Source organism: Polyodon spathula, chromosome 5 (genome assembly GCF_017654505.1).
Source record: "Polyodon spathula isolate WHYD16114869_AA chromosome 5, ASM1765450v1, whole genome shotgun sequence".
In the NCBI taxonomy this organism is placed as follows: domain Eukaryota; kingdom Metazoa; phylum Chordata; class Actinopteri; order Acipenseriformes; family Polyodontidae; genus Polyodon; species Polyodon spathula.
The window spans coordinates 73,826,901-73,844,999 of record NC_054538.1 but is presented as its reverse complement, the minus strand read 5'-3'; the positions used below and the strand labels follow the sequence as shown (position 1 = coordinate 73,844,999).

At 34.9% G+C, this 18,099-nt stretch overlaps 1 protein-coding gene across 8 annotated transcripts in view; it reads left to right on the top strand.

Annotated features, from left to right (window-relative positions):
• LOC121316300 (protein quaking-like) overlaps positions 1-15,472 on the top strand; it is a 143,424-nt gene extending 127,952 nt beyond the window's left edge. Inside the window, exons 5-9 of one of the 8 annotated variants that reach the window (XM_041251290.1) lie at positions 4,330-4,417; positions 6,261-6,551; positions 10,455-10,529; positions 11,563-11,670; positions 14,328-15,472. In XM_041251290.1, the coding sequence (XP_041107224.1) occupies positions 4,330-4,417; positions 6,261-6,551; positions 10,455-10,529; positions 11,563-11,639 (531 nt within the window). In that variant the 3' untranslated portion in view covers positions 11,640-11,670; positions 14,328-15,472. Of the gene's footprint in view, positions 1-4,329; positions 4,418-6,260; positions 6,552-9,020; positions 13,794-14,327 lie in introns of those variants that run through there. The other 7 variants (XM_041251294.1, XM_041251292.1, XM_041251289.1 and 4 more) reach the window with 7 other exon arrangements.
• Positions 15,473-18,099: the final 2,627 nt, after the last annotated feature.

Genomic DNA, 18,099 nt, shown 5'->3' with positions numbered 1-18,099 from the left:
TAAGTATCACAGCTTTGGATCACAAAAAGCCTTGAGCAAAAAGACAGAATGAAACAGCGGTATTGTAAAGTGCACACAAGAATACCCTAAGGCTTTTTCATGATCAGATACACTGGTTGAAATTAATTTATTCAAGAATTGCAGCATTAAAAAAATAAAAATTAAAAAGAGTCAAAATGAGTTTTATTTGTCAGTCAAAATCAGTGGCTGTCAATTATGACTTGTATTCAGTTGATAACACAGGGGTTAGTAGATTTATCGTGAAGCAGATTTAAAATTACTGTTTAATTCCTGGTTTCAGTGTTTTGATAATATACATAGTATGCGCTAGATGCCATTAGCAGTGCTGTAGTAATCAAGAAAAATGCCTTTCTGTTACTTTTTTGGTGTTTCACAAGAAACAGGGATTCTATTGTATTGGTTGAATTGCACAGTTTCAGTGCATGTGATTAACTGGCACCTGGAGATCACCAAAATACCAGCGCTATTTATAAAGAGCATGTTGTGAAATCATTTCCCCTGTGTGGAAGGGGTGTCTGCTGGAAGTAGTGTGTTCCAAATGCCTGCTGATCTCTTGACTGAATAGAAGTGGAATTATTTTTCTTTATGCAAAATAGATAAAAGCATTCCATGAAACCCGATGTGAATGAGCACTTGAACAGGTCAGCCAATGAGACGGCAGCTGCTACAGGCCACTGTAGTGATGAGTGCAAGTAGAGGCTGCACAGAGGAAGGGGTGTAGGCTAATAAACAGGCTCCCTCTGGAGCCAACTATAGACAAGAGATAAGCACACCCCATCTGCACAAGTGCTTTAACAGTGCACTTTTACAATGTGTTTACCGAATACGAAAGTGTTGTCTCTTACAAACATGTCCCTCGTTATGTTACTTCTGCTTCCCTTGAATTTTCACCTGCTTTATTATTCACTAGCTACGGAAACACCCTGTACTAATATTTGGTTGTATAAAATACTTTCATACATAATAATTGCTATGCTAATTGGCAAAGTAAATATGTCTTACTTTTAAGTACCATAAGTTTCCTGGGATTACATTAACATATAAAAAACATTGTTTATCAGTTCCAATTCTGAGTTTGTTTTGATTTATTTCAATTGAAATTCAGCTTCTGGGCAAACTTTATTTACGTGAACTTGTGCATGAGGCAGTATACAGACTGAATCATAATAACAGAGCTGTAATCGGCAGCAGTAGTAAGACTGTGCTGTTTGTGATCTGCCTTATAACAAGCAAGCAAGTGGTACTGAAATAGTATTATGGAGCAAAAGTGAAGAATGATCACTATCTAGTGTATGCCATTTTCAGAATATCTGTGACATGGTCAGGTTAGAAGTTAGATTTAATAGCACTGTAGAGGTTGACTCACTCTGTGATTTACTAGAAAAGATGCCTTCCAGGTGTTCGTTGATATATTATATAATTGTTATCTGAGTTGCTACACTAGCTGAACACTCTCTTGTACTGTGCAAAATCATTAGAATAATCGAATAGTTTCAATTCATAAATATAAATGAAAGATCATATAAATGTAATAATTCATTTACCAAGAACCGTGCAACCTTACATGGAATATAAATGTCAAGATCAACATGAAAGGCTTACATTAAACCATGCCTTTCTGGGTCTTAGTCCCTTTGCATTAAAAAGAAGAAAACATTTATTAAAAGGGTGTATCATGGGTGTTTACTGAGCAATGTAAATTGTACTTTTAATTACCTAACTGATGTATACTTAAAGCATTCTCTCTGTACAAGTGGCCTGCCTTTGCTGCGGTTCGAGAACAGGTACCCAGCTTTCCCTTTTGAGTGGGCCTTTGTGTCTTTGGCACAACCTTCCTGTGCCTGAACAGAGACTGCCGGCAGCAACGCCTGTAGCAAAGATAAAGTGCATCGGCATTCTTCATTTGATCTGCTGTCAGCTGTGTGTGTGTGTGTGTGTGTGTGTGTGTCTGAAAAGAGAGAGAGAGAGAGAGAGAGAGAGAGAGAGAGAGAGAGAGAGAGAGAGAGAGAGAGAGAGAGAGAGAGAGAGAGGGTGGGGGAGGTCAGGGGAAGGTATATGTTTCTGTCTCTGTGACTGCGCAGTCCAAGGGCCTGTGACAGTGGCCATTGTCTAATATGGGTTGCTGTAGCTGGCAGACACAGAAGCTCCTGAACACCTTTGCAGCTGACAGCTAAAAAGAGAATGAGACAGGCGATTGTGACAAGATATGCAATAGGCTATCAGGCTGTGTGCCTGCAGACCACTATCGAAGCCCATTGTGTAACAAACAGTGCCATCCACTGGCACTGACCTGGTATTTCCGATGCCAGTCTTTAGTTAGAAGAGAAGAAAGAACCGACTTAATTCTGCAGACCGACTGTACCTGTTCTCATTAGCTGTGTTTACGTGAACAAGGCTGTGCATCTGGTGCTGTGCTTTAGTCAACAACAAAGTTAAATGGTAAATGCTTACAACTGTGGGTTCATAGTCATATATGACATATTTAAATCCCTTGCATATGCAAATCAATTACATTAAATGAATATACCTAAATTAGACTTTATAGTGCCAAATCCTATGCCATGGGGGGAAGAAGCATAACAAGAAATGCAAACATTGATAAAGCAAGGTTTTGATTTAACTGTAGTAGTTTTTAAATTAATGTGAAAAACTGGACAGGTCTGTGGCAAGTCTGGTTTGTGTTTGTCACTTTTTTATTGAATCTGTGTTTATTTGTATTTTTTATTTGGCAACAGGTGCATCTTTTATTTCTTACACTGAACTAGAGCTGTTTCAATATTGAATAAAATAAGCTTTCCACCAGTAAATAATCAGAGTCATATAGTTATGGCACACTGTGTGCACACAGCACATCTGATTTCTAAATCATAAACTCTGATTGTCTGATGTAAAGCATATCCTAACATGTGGGTGGTATGCTTTCCAGATACCGCAAGGTGCCATGTTTAAAATATTTGAAATGCATGTAGTGATCATAATCTTGTACTGCGCACAAACTGTGCTAGTAGTGCCAAATTATAGCCAAACTATACCCCCCTTGCTTTGTACATTCTTTTTGCAAACCACCTGGAGAAGGTTGATACAAATGTAGCACAAATATGAATGTAGCCCTTTGTTTTTATACAACTTTGAACACTTGATTTTTTACTTTTAAAATGGTTTAATATTGATGGTTGTGCAAACTCTCAACAAACACATATAAATAGCTATTACTGTAGCAATAAAAAAGTACTTCTGCACTGTCCACCTACTACTTATAGTTATTAAATAGTTCAATATGTTGCCTAAGATTCTTTGTGCTCAGTTTGGCTGCTTATACACAGCGTTGGCTTGGTCATGTCTGTGAAAAATATCTGTTTATGCAAAAATAGCATAAGTATGAAAGTAGATTATTATATGCCACTGGCAGTGTCGTCGGAAGAGCTGTGAAGATGATACAACCACTTGTACAGCTTCCAGAATTCCATTGAGTTCTCAGAACTAGTCAGGAAAGATAGCCATAAATGTGTGGCAGCAAACATTCAGTTGTTTCTGTGTGTAGTGAAACTCAGTGTAGAAAATATGAACTTTGTCGAAGACGGGCAACAAAACTACCCCCACCCCCAGTTATGAGTGTTTTCGTCAATGTATATAATAGAAAAAAAACCTTATGAATGTCATGGACCCAGACATGGGATAAATATAGTTATAAATATGGTTTGTGAAAAGTAGCTATTATTTGATAATAGTTAAATACATATCATAGAAAGTAGCTATTATTTGAAAATAATTAAATATATATCACAGTAAATAGCTATTATTAGATATTTAAATATTTAAATATGGTTTATGGAAAGCAATTATTATTTGAAAATATTGAAATATGAGTAAAGTAGTTGAAATACACTGAAATACTTTAAAGTCTTCACACATGTATAAAACACAGCTATATTTCTACCAGGTCTGCTTGGACCGATATGTGTTTTAGGTGAAGCAGGAAAACAAAATGGTAGAAACTACAAATGTTGTGTGTTAAAATTTATATTGCTTTTAGGTATGACAGTGGATGTCAGCTTGCATTAAACATTTAAACGTAACCAGTAGATTTGTTACAGCAAATGGTTGTACAGCTTATATCACGTTTTTGTTGCCAGAACATATTTTACAGGATTTGCTTGGAGTGTCATGTTCATGCTTCCTTTAAATTGAGAAGGAATTTTTTTTTCCACATCTGTGTTCAATTATTTCCACTTGATAAAGAGTACAACTCATTGGATGCCCTTGCTCATAAAATGTCAGGAGTCTTCTCACTTTTTTTCTGTCTTGCAGGCGGAGGGTGAAGACAGCCTTAAAAAGATGCAGCTGATGGAGCTTGCAATTCTCAACGGCACTTACAGAGACGCCAACCTCAAATCACGTAAGGATGACTTTGTGCTCTGAGCATGGGGTGGCAAAACCTGTAATCACATGTATCTCTAGAATTCAAATCAGCAAGATCTCACCTTTGAGAGTAAAATTTAAAGTATCTTAATCCTCCCAATATTCAGCCACCATTGGCTCAAAAGTAAATAGTAACTGAAAGAATCAGTAGTCTTCATGGCTTTGAAATTAGCATTCATTAACATCTCGAGTTGAGACCAACAGCAGTACACTCTGAATCTGAGTTTATGTATAAGGGACATTAGTTGTTAACCAGGCAATGTGTGTTTTTTTTGTTTTTTTTTCTTAATGTAAAATCATGTTTTGTGTTGAAAGAGACAGACCCCTCTTCACTTGTGTTCCAGAGATGCCAGGTCTCAGCATTGTTCAGACTGTTTCCTTCCTCTGAGGGAGCTCCCTGAGTGTTTTTATTTTACTGAAAAGTGGCTGATATAAATGCCCACGGAAAGGGCTGTAACACAATTTTTCAGCAGCTAGTTTACAAAGTCAGATATTGACTACAAACCTTAAATGTGCACCATATAAACTTGAGGTTCTAGTGAAATCAGAAACAGTAGCTATATTCCATCATTTTACCAAATAATTCCTGCAGACTTTAAATAAGTAAATATTGGTCTTGCCATTTTTTCTAGGTATACATGTTTATACACCATTGCCCTGAACCCGTGGCTAATAGATCACACTGTTTTATCACAATTCCCTATATGTGTGCTGTATCCAAGAACCTGTATCCATTTTATTGTTTATAGAATGTCTTTGAGATGGCCTGAGATTTTGCAGAATATTTTAAACTAAATGCACATTAATTCAAACTTTAAAGACTGTTTTAACACAGGTTTAATATTGAAACTAACAACATACTTGTATAGTACTGTATACTGCACAACTGTGTCTCAATATTATAAATGAAGAAGGTTAACTTATTAATATTTAGTCAAAGAACTCAATATAAATCTGATCAACACTTTCATATACTGTAGTGCATGGAAATATTGGGAGATTCAGTTGATTAGGTTGGAAATCTGACTTTCTTTACTGTAGTTTAGTGCCTATTGACTTTTTGTTTGCTACATGTAAAATATAAGTTGAATCTAGGAAAGCCAGTGATGATCTGTTTTAATGCCAATGTGTGTCTTTTTATATGATGTGATTTGAATGCAATCCTTTGCAAAATGTAGCATACAGAATAAAAGCCACCAGTGCCATCAAAGCAATTACAAATACAAGATCCTTAATGGATAACAACGCCCAGCATTAGCCAGTAATAAAGTGTAGTCAAGATATTTTGCAATACTGTCATTTGTAGCCTGTTCTGCTGTGATTGAGATTATTATCTAACTAGATCTACGCTTCATTTTCTTTTTAATAGGTCATAATGTTATATAGTAGTCTATTTAAATTGTTTTCATATTTTAATGTGCAACTCTGCCCTTTAGTGCTGCACTTAGCTTCCTCTGCTGCGAATCACTTTGGAGGCATTTAAATGGTCAGTAGCTACATTATGCTGCAAACTTCTCTTGTATGCTGTATTTGTGTTCAGCATCTGTGCGGGGTTATGTTTTTTTTAGTTGACACATCTATATGAACGTGTGTGTGTGTATTGAGCGGGGAGGAGAGGGGGCGCTGCTTTCTGCAAATGAATGATTTGCTTTGGCACTCAATATGATCGTTGCACATCACTAATGACTCTTTTTTTTCTTTCTCTGCCTTTTCCTCGCTTTATATTTATTTTCTTTTCCTCCCCTTCCCTCTTCTTAACTGCACACACTGCTGATGCTGCTGCCTTTGAACCCCCTTCTTGGGTTTCTTGCTTACTGTAGCTGCCCTTGCCTTTTCTCTTGCAGCAACGACCCAGGCTCCTCGGATCATTACAGGGCCCACGCAGGTTCTCCCTCCCACAGCCCTGCGCACCCCCACACCAGCCGGCCCGACCATAATGCCTTTGATTAGACAGATTCAGACAGCTGTCATGCCAAACGGAAGCCCTCATCCTACCATAGTCCCTCAGGGACCAGAGGCTGGACTAATCTACACACCCTACGAATACCCATACACACTGGCACCAGGGACATCCATCCTGGAGTACCCCATTGACCATAGTGGAGTATTAGGTAAGCATCCTTTATTCAGCCACGTACAAGCAGTGCGGTCATACTGAGGGATTAGGGGTATCATCAACGGTTGCCTTACAGTAAACAGTATCATGTCCTTTTTATTATTAGTTTACAATATGAAAAAAAAGCTCCAACTTGGGCTCACTAAAGCGTAATACTTTTTTCCCTGCTTAAGCTCACCAGAAATCCCAAATCTTCCAGTTTCACTTTTTCCGTGCCTCTGTGTGATTTGAAATCATATTATTTGTAACCCATTAATTTGGTTCCAGATCCATATATATTTTATTATTATAACTATATCACAAACTACCCCATGCATTATTCTCTGTGTTGTTGTTATTAGTAGTAGGAGTATTTGAAACCTGAAGCAAAGTATACAAGACCAATTACTAGCTGACCTGCTTATGGCAAAGGGATCCAGTGAGATAACGACCATCCCTACAGCAGCAGATGCGCTGTAAGCCCTACACTATGTGCACACTATTTACTCCACCTTCAGTACCAGTTTAAATAAAGCTCCTGTCTAAACACAGGATAGTAACATTTGAAACTGTCTGCCTTAAAAAGAGCAGTCACATACTATTGTATGCATCCCCGATAAAGCATTAGTTTTATGCATAACTAAACTGACACAGCGGACTGTCACATGTTACACTGTACACTTCACAATGCACTTAATGACAAAGACATTTTTACGTCAGGCTGCCACAAAGAAACCCCCGCAAAGAAGCTTATAAATATAAGAAATTCTGTATGAATAGAACATTTTCAGTATGCATGTTGATATGACAGCAGGGGCTGAAAATACCCATCAGTGCATTCACTGAGACTGAGAGCCGAACTGAACTAGCGAAATGGCTCGAATTCACATGACAACAACAATGTGCTGCTGTTTATGCTAAGAAAACCTTCTGTACGTTATGCAATCTCTGGGGACTGTTTACACAAATGCACAAAATACTTGAAAATGATTATAAAAATATGAATAATTACTGTAAGCCTGAATTGTTATCAAAAGTCATTATAATACCTTAAGGGAGTGAAAGTGTCTGTAATAACTGATATTTAGAGGCATTCATGCTAATATGAAAGAGGCATACTTTATTGTAATTGTGTCATTCTGTAGCTCTGAAATGTAACTTAAAAGTATTATACAATTTTCAGTGAAATATTTGTGAGAATAATAAAATTTCACGTTTACATTTCACAAGGGAACTGATGGTTAGGATAAAATGTTTTGTAAAAACCAAGTTAATGTAGCATTTTCATGCTTGAGGTCTAACTACTGTGAAATGTTGAATTTACATTACTAATATGTACACAGTAATGTATGCTGTATTCAGAAATATAGATAGATTTTCCCTCCATAGATATATGTTGTTCCTCAATTATTCTGCATTATTAGTTAATTTCTTACCATTTATAGACTAGTAAGCAATGTTGTTGATAACTTTTGCTAATTGACATAAATGTTTTTGTTCTTTTCAGAACAGTAGTGTCTAATCTAAAAGCATTTATATATTCCAATCACAGCTGTTTAAAAATCAAGTCTCTCTTTTATCTTCATGCAAATAATTTATCAGCTGTGCAAACTGTCATCATGTCAAGGTTTGTGCATAACACACTTTGAAGCAAAATCAAATTTCAGTTGCTGTATTGGTCATAATAACTGTTTTTATTTCAAGTTGCTGACAAAAATAAATAAATATAAATGAGAAATTTTTCAAATGAGAACAATTAGGGGGACGGGGGGCAAATGACTCACATAAACAATTGAGCTCTTTTTATTCCACAAAAATAATATTATATATATAGCTATATATATACTATATATATATATAATATTTGGAACAACCTATATATATATATATATAGTATATATATATATATATATATATATATATATATATATATATAATGGAACTAGATTGGAAAATAGATTTAACATCGTGGTAACCCTGTTTTGTGTTGAACTGTGTATATGCAGCTGTGGTTAAAAGTTTAGCATTACCTAGAATTTTAGGACTGAATTAAAAAGAAAAAAGAAAACTGAAGAAAAGAAACTACAAAATCATATTGCAAAAGTCTACTGGTAGCCATAATTGTAGTACAGTATTTCATGCTGATTACTAAAATGTCACATTTTTCACTTTTCAGTTTTCCGTTAAGGATATGGAAAAGCAGTGTGCAATTCAATATGTTAACATAATATTATTCAGCATGTTTCATTCAACTTCATGAAGCAAAATTAGTTCATTTTGTAGGGTGATGCAAAACGTTTGGCCAGAGCTTTACATATACAAGATAATGATTATCATTAAACCTGGGTCGTGTTATATCAGTTATGTGGGTTAACAGTATAAGAGTCTATGTTGAGGCCACTGGCTTATAGAAACAGCCTGCCTCTATAAGATAGACTTCACTTTTTTTCTTAATGCAATATTCTTTCTTGTGTAACCTATACAGCTTCCTCAAAGGCTGAAGAGCTGCCACTGTACTTTGGGTTCCATACCTGTCACATTCCAGTCACATTCCACCGAGGAGACTCCTCCTCCAGGGTTTCCTTTTAAAGAACAAGGCTGCACTGTACACCCCACTTAAACTATCCAAACTTTCCACAGTAGGGTCGTTTCGGAGAGCTGCCAGCTTCAACCTAACACCGTTGATGCTCTTACATCGTTGCAATTTGTTGAATGTTTACACACAAAAAAGGCAGCTTTTCCAATGCCCACAGCGTTAAATGCATTTTTATTTGTGTGCATGTCAGATTTAAAAAAGCAAACAAAAACAAAACAAGAAATAAACAACACCGCATGGCATTGAGCCACATGGCAGCACAAACTCCTGGATGATATCCTTCTGTAACAGATGCAACCATGGATGAGCTTTAGATGTGCTCGGGGGATCTTTTTTTTTTTTTTTTTTTTGCTTTGGGTTAAACGTTCGGACAAATTGAATGTTACTACACAGAGGATGGACTTCTCCAGAGACTAATTGACATTCCCTTCCTTTATTCTTTAGGTATGGCTTTCCCAACGAAAGGCTAAGCATTCAAGAATGGTCTTACTGAATCCTCATCAGATCTGTGTTTAACAAATGCTTAGTTTCACAGCTGCCTTGAACAAAATGAGCTCAGCCTGGTGGTCAGTCAGACACATGCACGAGATTAAAAAAAAGGTTACTACTGAAACTTACACTGGCAATAGCTTTTGCAGAAAAAAAATGCAACATGAAAATAAAAATAAAATATCTGTGCATAGTGTTTCATTGACTACTGAGTTTAAAAAAAAAAAAAAAAAAAACTTTGTTGCTTTACTAATCACTTAATTAATTGCAAATTCTACTTATTGGCTTTTAACCTCAATGTCAAGTTGTGGGCTAAAGAAACTACTGCAAAAGTTCTTAAAAACTGGATTGAGTCTCAGACCATTTCAGAGAATAATCAGTATTATTATTATTATTATTATTATTATTATTATTATATTATTATTATTATTATTATTATTATTATTAATTAAAAAAAATCGATAACTGGAAATCGTGGATCTATTCCTGTTGCACTCCATTAATTTTGTGACTAGTAAAGCATAAATTTGCCTTGGACCATTCATTGTCATTAATACTGTACTTTGGGATAATACAACAATGGATCTTACAGGTTAAGGCAACCTTTTTGGAAGTGACTGCTACTGTGTTATAAACTACCATAGATATTCTCATATAAACTATTGTGCCTTAACTTGTTAATCTTGTTTGTTTTTTTAATTGCATACTTTGTAGTTATTGTTGATTGTTAAATCCTTTGTGATAAACCTGCTGTTATTTGATGAAATGCTAATGGACAATTTGTAGGTTGAATTATTATCTAACCTTGTCTTGGTAATGTTGCAATTTAACCAGGTGCAGTGGCTACTAAAATTCGAAGGCACGATATGCGGGTCCATCCTTACCAAAGGGTTGTGACCGCAGACAGAGGTTAGTTTAGTTCTGCTGTTGGTGTTTATGAGAAATGCTGTTGTTGGTTGTGATCCACTTTGCAACACTATATCTAACCGGTCCATTTTTAAATGAAAGAAGAACAAAATGACATGAATTAATAATGGCAAATGTGGATCATTCTACTGCCATTTGTCCATTATTTTGATGACTGTGTGACTAGTGATCTGTTGATGAAAAATAATGGATACCGTAAAACAGACGTTTCAGTTTCCCCCACTGCTTTACCAAGAGAAACGCTTCAAGTTATGGTGAATTAAAAGTAGTTCTAGATCTCAACAGATTGGTTAAACTGTAACAAACCTGTATAATTTTTTTTAAAAGAAAAGGCGTATTCTTCTGACACATTGCTTTATCAACATGCGGCATGATTAAGTTGGTAATATCTGTTCTGGAATTCATTTGTGAAATAAAGTGCATGCTAAAGGAAATTCATGCCATTTGCAAAGTGTTTAATTAACCATATTGAGAGGATAGTATATTGAAACAAACTTGCTTCTGTCTTAACAACGGCATTAGAATTACATTGCCCTTTGAAGAGCATGTTTTTTTGTTGTTTGATAATACACCATAAATTAAAGAGAACAAGTTACAGTATTTTGCTGATGCCTTACTCAGATGGGGAAACTGAATCAATGGGGTATTTGAACCCCCACAGCAACATGCTGTCCATTCACTCACCAGATTTGTGTTGCAAACAGCTGCAAGGGCTTTTCGTATTGAGAGCTCTTTGTACAAAAACAAAACAAAGCATTAAATGTCACCTGTACTAGGCGGGATAAAAAAACTGAAGATTTGGTTTTCTGCTCATCCTTTGTAAAATAGCCTAACCATATATAAAGCTTGTTTGATACTGGAATTAATGGTTTGCATTGCCCTATTTCAACATTGTTCTTTACTGTGAGAATGGGGGAGGAAGGTATATAGACCCAGTGTCATCCTTTTTGCCTACCCTGTTCTTCATATACAATATATCTTTTTTTAAACGTTCCTCCCTTGCCTTTTAATTTAGTACAAGAGACGAATATATTTCAGCAGCTATGTGCGTCCAACCCCCAAATCTCTGGATATCCAGTGACTGGGAACTAAATCTTCGTTTTTGTTGCCCTGCCAAACTGATGTAAGTCTCCCCTATATGTACCCTTAGACCCAGCTGTAAACTGTTAGTTGGAAAAAGTGACTCAAGCGCCTCCCTTAAAACCTTCAGAGAGCCGTCTTACTTATTTAACCCTACTGGTATACTGTATCTGCTATGAAGAATGGCAATCACCAAGCAGAATGTGTAAACTATTCACTGAAACATTAACAGATTTTATTTTTACCGTATCGTGATTTGTTTCTGTTACTGTCAAAAGATTTGTAAAAAAAAAAAAAGAAAGAAATATTCCAACACTGAAGTTTTACAAAGGGTTATTATGTTTGTGTTACATTCTGTTTTAAGTGCACTTTATATTTTTATGAAGATTAAGTGAGTCTTACATTGTCACGGTCTTGCACTTGACTTTTTTTATTGTACAATTATACAAGTTTTTAAAACTTGGTGAACGTAATGCCATTTGAAACAAAAAACAAACAAAAAAACTGAAAAAAACTATTTTTCTTGTTATTGGATTATTGTGGAATTTTTTGTCATTAACAGCTAGCAAGTTTTACCAAACTGGGTCTAAGGGAAATTATTTAAACTGGCATTTAGAAGTAATACAGTACCATTAATAGGCTTGTTTGCATATTTGTATTCTTAAATTAGACATATCATACATAAGCATGTCATTACAATGAGAAAATTTAAATCCCCATTCATGACGTTTACTTTTTACTAAGCATTTAAGATTCATGGAGGGTTGCCAATTGAAATAGCTGTGTATTACTAAGAAAACAAGACTTTAATACATAATAAAACAAAACTAAAGTATGGTACCTATAACAACAGACAGACAGACTGGCAAAGTTAATTGAAACAAAATGTACATTCAATTGCACAATTGCTAAACCTGTGTGTATTGAAAACATGCATAAAGACATTGCAGGTTTATTGGTTATGTGAACAAGTACATGCACACTTTATTGTCTTCTGTAGACTGTAAAAGCAAAAGCTGCATCACACATCAAACTATAAGACATAAAAGGCACATTTTATGAGTGGAATAAAATAATTGTAACTATATAAAACAAACCAGAAACAAATTGGCTACAGAATGAGCAGTTTAAAATTCCTTTACCTTCACATGTGCTTAAAACAGGGGCCTATTAGTTATGTTTTTACTATATTTTGAAAGTTAATTAAAATAATTGATCTGTATCATAAACTGTGAAAAATACTTACTAGGTTACTGATGAAGCCATTCATCATAATCTGTAATCTCTAAAATGGGTACAGAACTATCGGCTTCCGGGAAACTTATTTAACTGCAGTGGTTTTGCATCCTATACAAGCCAATAAAAGTGCACCATCTTTCTGCATTACACCTACTGGATTTCACTTTACATAAAATGGCACAAATCTGACTTTGCACTGAATAAATAAACCCTGCTTCAGTCAGACTGGCATCAGTTCAAATAAAAATGCAACGAACCTCAGATGAAAGTGAATATAATTAAGCTGTTGAACATGAGTCTTAGAATTACTACTGTTAAGTGGACCAAGATGAGTAAAGAGGACAACAGATGAAATTAGATTAGACCAGGCCATAAATGGACTGAAAACAAAACTTTCCACTTGAGAACTTTTTTTTATGTTTTACTGTAAGCATGTTTGTTGTTGTTGTTGTTGCAAAGAAAATAGTAATTACAGGTGGCTTCTTAAAAAAAAATATATAAAAAATATAAAGCAGGAATGTATATGAAATGTCAGATTTTATTGTATTTGCAGAGTAATAGCGTTGAAATTCAAGAGGGCTATTTGTAGTAAAAACAAAAAATAGCATTATAGCTTCATTTAGAAATTTCCTCTATTTTTGGATGTACTTTAGGGCTTTGTAAAAGTAGACTATGAAACAGCAGGACGTTACAGTGTTTATATGCAAGTGCATTTTATATAAGATTGTCCTGTAATAGGATTTGCAGTGGGATGTTTTGGCTCAAGCATTAGGCTTGGCCTTCTCCCAGCTCCCACACTGATGCCTACACTGCTAGATCTACAGTTTAGTATTGCTTTGTATCATGAGGCCAAGATTTTCATGTTGTTGTAAATAGAACAAAAAATACCTGAAAGGCAATAAAATTTTATTGAACAAAAACACAAAATACTTGTTCGCCCCATACATTTTTGTTGATTCAAAATTGTCTTCCAGAAGTTCTGATCTCTTCTAAATTCATTTCTTTTCAAGATTTTTTTTTTTTTTTTATAATCACATCCATCACCATCATTAGTTGCTTTAATGCTTGCATCTAGGAACCGGACTAATGCTTAATAGCAGTCAGATAGTGATAACTCTGCACTGACTGTTGTCATTCTTCAGTATTCAAAAACTTTCTTCACAGATTTCGACTGCTACTAACCATTAGTCCTGTTAATTATTTGCTTTCATTTTATTTCCTCTTCTTAACGTTTGCTGTGAGAGTGGACTCTCCTCATGTCTGAAATCATGATACAAAGCGGTCATGATTTTACTGCATTGTGTAGGTCAGGAAGCCAGAATTAAACATGCTTGTTTTATTAGTTGTGATTAGTTTTTCATGTTGTCATCCAGCCGTCACTAGCTGAAACTAATCTCTTCTCTATCTTTTTCTTTTTTTTCCTGTTTGTTTTGTTTTTTGTTTTGTTTTCTAACCACCCAGCCGCCACCGGCAACTAACCTATGACCTTCTGACCTCTGAACTCTTCACCCAATGATGACCTGACCTTTGCTGCCTGCTGATCAGTTAACTGGTAAACAAATGCCTTTGCTTGAGAAAAAAAACAAAAACAGACAGACAGACTTTCAAAACAAGTCCAACTTGTCTGCTTTTTTTCTGGTTGGGTGAAAGTGGTTCTGGACCCTGCACTGAATAGAAGTAAAGCAATAAGGTCTAATTCATTGCCACTGCTCATCATTGGCCTACCCGCCCCCTCTCTGCCTCCCTCCCCTGCCCCAGAAACATGTAGAAGAATGGAAGACACTGATCATTTTTCTCTCAGAGGCAGTTACCTTGAGACAACTACGGAACACTTCAGCTCATGGAGATGTCATAATCTCTGAATGTATCGTGTTGCAATGATGCATCATGCATGAACCTTTTAGTCAGTAATTCCATTGGTGGAAACTTTATTTTTTCAAGTATTCAAAATTTGGGGATTCAGTATTGCTGCCCTCACAGGCAAAACAAAAAAGAAAGAAGAAATATTTGGATGTGGCCTGCCTCTGTATTGAAATGTATTGAGTGCCATTACTGAACAAAACTTATAACATAAGTGTGCCGATATTGTAATGAGGGGAAAGGAGCTTTAAAACACAGAGGTGTTGTGACAGCGAAGGTACATGCATTATGTGTTCCACTACTGGGCAAAAAAAGTTTTTAAAAAAATTCCTTGTATAGATTTGATTTCTTTAAGGATGTAAAAGCCATGCTTGCCTATTTGCTGTACACATGTATTGAAATTGTAGATAAATGTATTGCATTGAGAAACAAAAACAAAAAAACAAAAAAAAGAAAAATAGAAACTTTTATTATACAAGGGTGCTGGTGAAGAAAAAATATATATTTTTCAAAACATGTAGCCTTTTATACTTTCAAGTATTATAAAAAAAAAAAATCAACAAAGAAACCCTTTATTTCATTAAAATGTTGTTTTTTCATGGTTGGGGAGATACAAAAGACCAAAACAGCCTTTTTTCTTTTTCTTTCTTTCTTTCTTTCTTTCTTTCTTTCTTTCTTTTTTCTTTCTTTCTTTCTTTCTTTCTTTCTTTCTTTTTTGTTACGCATCAGAATAAAGAATGAAAAGTGCCTTATTGTTTCATGCTCGTTGAATCTGAATGTCTCATGGATCAGTTTCTAGCTATATACCAAGTTAAAACATGCCACTTGCCACCCTGTATGTTTCAAGGAGCTGGGTGTGAATACAAATGAGCTTGCAGCAATGAAGCCTGTTTTTTGCCTTGCCACTGCATTGTAGCTTTACCAGCTGTGAGACGCTTTGCAGCTTTTAACCTCCAAACTTTTATTAACATTTTAAAAGGATAATTGGCATGTTATTTTAACATTTTATTTAAAACAAAACTTACATAAAGCCGTAAACTAATTGTTGGATGGTTTTATCAAAGACAGGTCTTGTCTTAAGTCTTAGATACAGTACTATGGGCCTGATTTTCACTCTTCAAGGAATTCTGGCACTGAAAAAGCAAATCACATGTTTGCATATTTACAAAAAAACTTCACTGAGCGAAACAGAATATTTCATTTAAATTGAAATGAACAAGCAAATCAGATTTATACATTTGAAATTGATAAAAGCGAGAACATTTACTCAAAATCCACAAACAGTTTTGAAAGACCCTGATGACAAGCTGACATCAGTTACACTGAAATCTTCTAGATTTGTTAACTTTCCTGAGTTGCCTTGTTTGTTTTGCTCTGGCATGCTTTTCAGAATAAAAAAAAAAAACATTCTTTAATAAAATCTGTCTGACTTCAGGCTCCCTGAAATAAAGCAGTGAAGCTTACAAGTTAAGGCATAGGGCTGGAAGCCAGGTGACATTAATTCTGCACCCCTCAGAAACAACCACAGAATTGTATTTTTAAATTAGAACATTAAGTACATTTTCATTCTCGTGTAAGACATCATCGCATGCCCACCAGGCCTCCCCACGTAATTTGTAGAGATTTCTCTTTATGGTGTTTTATTGACTTTGACGTAGTATAGCCAGATCGAGATGTTTTCTTTGAATACTGCTTTACCAGGTTGTTATCGGTCAGACAGAGCTGAAGCAGCACAACACTTAGTTACTGCTTATCTTATACCAGTGGTAAGCAATATTGGTCTGGACAGTCAAAGTCTGCTCTAACCAATTAGACATCCATCCAGGTCCTAGAGTAGTTAGTTGCTTGAACGCACCTATTAAAAAGGGGAATGGTCCACCAGGACTGGGATTGGACCCCCTGTGTTTTATACAAGCGTCTATGTAGTATCGCCCAACATGAATGGAGAGTGCAGTCCTTCAGACACGGTATGGCAAGCATCAGGTTATAATTGTTGGCTCATTTTGTTGGCTCATTCTGCTGCTGTTCACCCTTTTTGTAGCTTTCAAGTAACAGGCCCTTCTATTGTGTTAGCCAGTTGGCCAGGTTTTGAGGACTTATTGTACAGTAAAATACAGTAACAACACAGCTACACGTTATCCTTATCCATAGTCTCAGTCAGCATTGATTTCTTTACTATGCAACAGATGTTTATCCACATAATAGTCTATGTTACCGATTTTGTTTGTTATGTCCCCAGATATGTCTTCCTGTCTTGAATTTTTTTTTTTGTTTGTTAATTTTAACTTAGACACATATAAGCAGTGTCTATATTATTATTATATTATTATTATTATTATTATTATTATTATTATTATTAACTAAAAATAACCCCTTGTGACGGAATTTGAGGAAAGGCTCTTCTGAAGTGGAAATAAAAAGTTTCTAAATTAATATTATTTCAAGTTTTGGGTAAAAACTGGAATAAGTATTTGAGTATGAAGGTCATTGGGAAGGGAACATATGAAGAGTTCATACAAGATGCAGTATGAAGTGATATCTTTAGAAAGAAAACGTATTTAGTGGTTGAGACGATCATGTCCAATAAGCATGACTATGTTAGAAACTCAATATGCATTTGTTTTCGGTGTTATTTTATTCTTGAGTTTATAAAAGATTTTATTGGAAGGATTTTAAGATACAGTATTACGCTTTTTTAACAGTATTATGTACCACACGGATGAAATACAGTGTGTCTGTTTCTATAGCTATTAGACCCATGCTATGTATGTACCATAACCCACTTATTGCCTACAAAAAAAAACTGTAAGATAATGTATTTACAGCCATTGTTACAAGTTTATAATGTATTTTTCTATCTTGTTTTATATATGTATATATATATATATATATATATATATATATATATATATATGTGTGTGTGTGTGTGTGTCGTGTATATATATATGTGTGTGTGTGTGTGTATATAATATATATATATATATATATATATATATATATATATATATATATATATATATATATATATTATATATATAATATATAATGATTTTACTAAAAAAAAGGGACTAAACAAAAAAAAATTCAAAGCGCACACTTGCGTATTTGATAACTGAGAAATACTAATTTGTTCTGCAGTAACTTGTTGCTGAGAGTATTGTCTTTTTTGAGGTGATTAGCAACTGGATGACTTCATTAATCACTTTAAGCTTTTTTGTTGAGTTTTTACATTGCTTGCATTTTACTCCTTTTGGTTCTTTGCTCTTATTATTAACCCATAACATTATTTTAATAAATGTTACTGTACCAATCTACTAACTGTTGACTGGATCTGTTTTCTTAACCAATAAACGTTTTTTAGAAAACTTAAAAA